Source organism: Octodon degus, unplaced genomic scaffold, assembly GCF_000260255.1.
Source record: "Octodon degus isolate 3935 unplaced genomic scaffold, OctDeg1.0 scaffold00106, whole genome shotgun sequence".
Classification (NCBI taxonomy): Eukaryota; Metazoa; Chordata; class Mammalia; order Rodentia; family Octodontidae; genus Octodon; species Octodon degus.
Window position 1 is genome coordinate 1,842,266 of NW_004524682.1, and position 1,891 is coordinate 1,844,156.

A 1,891-nucleotide genomic window follows, 5' to 3' on the forward strand; every position below is an offset into this window, starting at 1 on the left:
ATTTAGTAGTGAGACCCTGAACACCCTGTAGACCCTTCCCTAAAATACAAACAAAGCAAAACAAAAACAGTAAAGAAGACTTCTGTAATGAAAAAGTATATCATGTTGCTGGATAGAAAGACTCACAACTAATATGTTTAATCTACCTACCAAACTTGATAGGTAGATTCATTGCATTTTCAACATTTTTTTTTTTCGGAACCGGGATTTGAACTCAGGCCCTTGTGCTTGCCAGGGAAGCGCTTATTCCACTGAGCCATCTCCCCGGCCCCTTCACCATATTTTTTATAGAAATTGGCAAACTGGTTTTAACGGTACTGTATAGGCAAAGGCAGAAAGCCAATATGAATCAGAACAATTTTGCAGAATAAAATGAGGGAGTAGTCATATTACCTGATTTCAAGCATTACCATAAGCTACAGTATTCAAGGCCATGTGGTCTGGCTTATAAACAAATACAAACATGGATTCAGAAATGGTCCATATACATCTGGTTAACTAAAGGAAAAAGTGTTTTCAATAAATGGTGTCTCTATAACTCAGTACACATATGGAAATCCACAAGCCTCAAACTTGAACCACCTATAATTAATTTAAATGAATTATAGACTTAATTATAAAAGCTAAAATTATAAATCTTCTAGAGGAAAATATAAGAACATTTTATACTGGTAGACAATAAAGCAATAAGCAAGCAAGAAAAAAATTGTGCTGTTCATCAAAAGACACTAATAAGAAAATGAATAAGGAAATTGCATACTAGGAATAAAATAATACATATTAAAGTCTTCGTATTCAGAGTGCATAAACAACTCAGAATTAAAAAGGCAAAGACGTGAGCTGTTTACAAAAGAAAACATGTGAGTGGTCAACAAACACATGTGAAGTTGCGCAACATCATGAACTTAAATTAACGAGGAATTACTTTCCAGATCCGCTAGAATGGCTGCAATTACAAAGACTGGTTACATCAAAAGTTTTTGATAATGCAAAGAAGTTGGAAGTCTGTTTCTTTGGGGAGTATAAAATTTTACAATTTGAAAATTGTTCATCAGTTTCTTATAAAGTCAAACTACAGCATCCTGTTAGCCAGAAATTCTACTCCTATGTATTTCCCTCAAAGAAATGCAAACATGTGTCTTCAGAGATGCCTACCCACAAATGTGCACCCTACAGAGAATAGCAGATAAGCCAAATATGGCATGTTCACACAACTGAATACCATTCAGCAATAAAACATAAACTGCATAATACACGAATAGGTGAATCACTGAAAAAGTTAAACCTAGTGAAAGAAACCAGACATAAAATATCATATTCTGTATAATTCCACTTACACATATTTCAAGAGCAGACAAATATAATCCGATGTTATAGGGCACAATTTTGTGCAGTTGTGGTAGCATATTCTACATATATTTCTTCTTTAGGAAAGTGTATTTGGATTGCCAAGCTTCTTTTGGCCTGGTGCTGGTTAATTTTTGACATTTTTTTGAATAAGTGTGAGCATATAGGCTTAGATTTAATGTACTCTTTCAGTAACTCCCATTTTCTATATTTCTATGCCTCCAAATTTACTAATAGAAGCATAGATTCAAATATTTTTACACTACCTTTCAGAATTTAAACTTAGTTATTGTAGTTATATGATTTGGGGAACTCATGAATATGAAAAGCTGTACCAATCATTTTTGTAGAAATCCTAATCATTTAACCCATTTGCATTTATAATGTTTGCTCGCCTGTCACTCATAAGTGTATACCCACAGTTAGGATATAGATTAAAAAAAAATCTATCTCAGTGTCAATTGACTGATACCAATGTACAGACCACATAGATTGATACTCACCAATTATTATTGGCTGAGGATCACTTTTTACTCCAACCCCT

The 1,891-nt window shown here is 33.5% G+C and overlaps 1 protein-coding gene across 1 annotated transcript in view; it reads right to left on the reverse strand.

Moving 5' to 3' along the window:
- The window catches only part of Robo2 (roundabout guidance receptor 2), a 644,932-nt gene that overhangs the window by 70,745 nt on the left and 572,296 nt on the right, over positions 1-1,891 (reverse strand). The window contains exon 18 of the mRNA XM_023724123.1: positions 1,851-1,889. Within this exon, the coding sequence (XP_023579891.1) occupies positions 1,851-1,889 (39 nt within the window). The remainder of the gene's footprint in view (positions 1-1,850; positions 1,890-1,891) is intronic.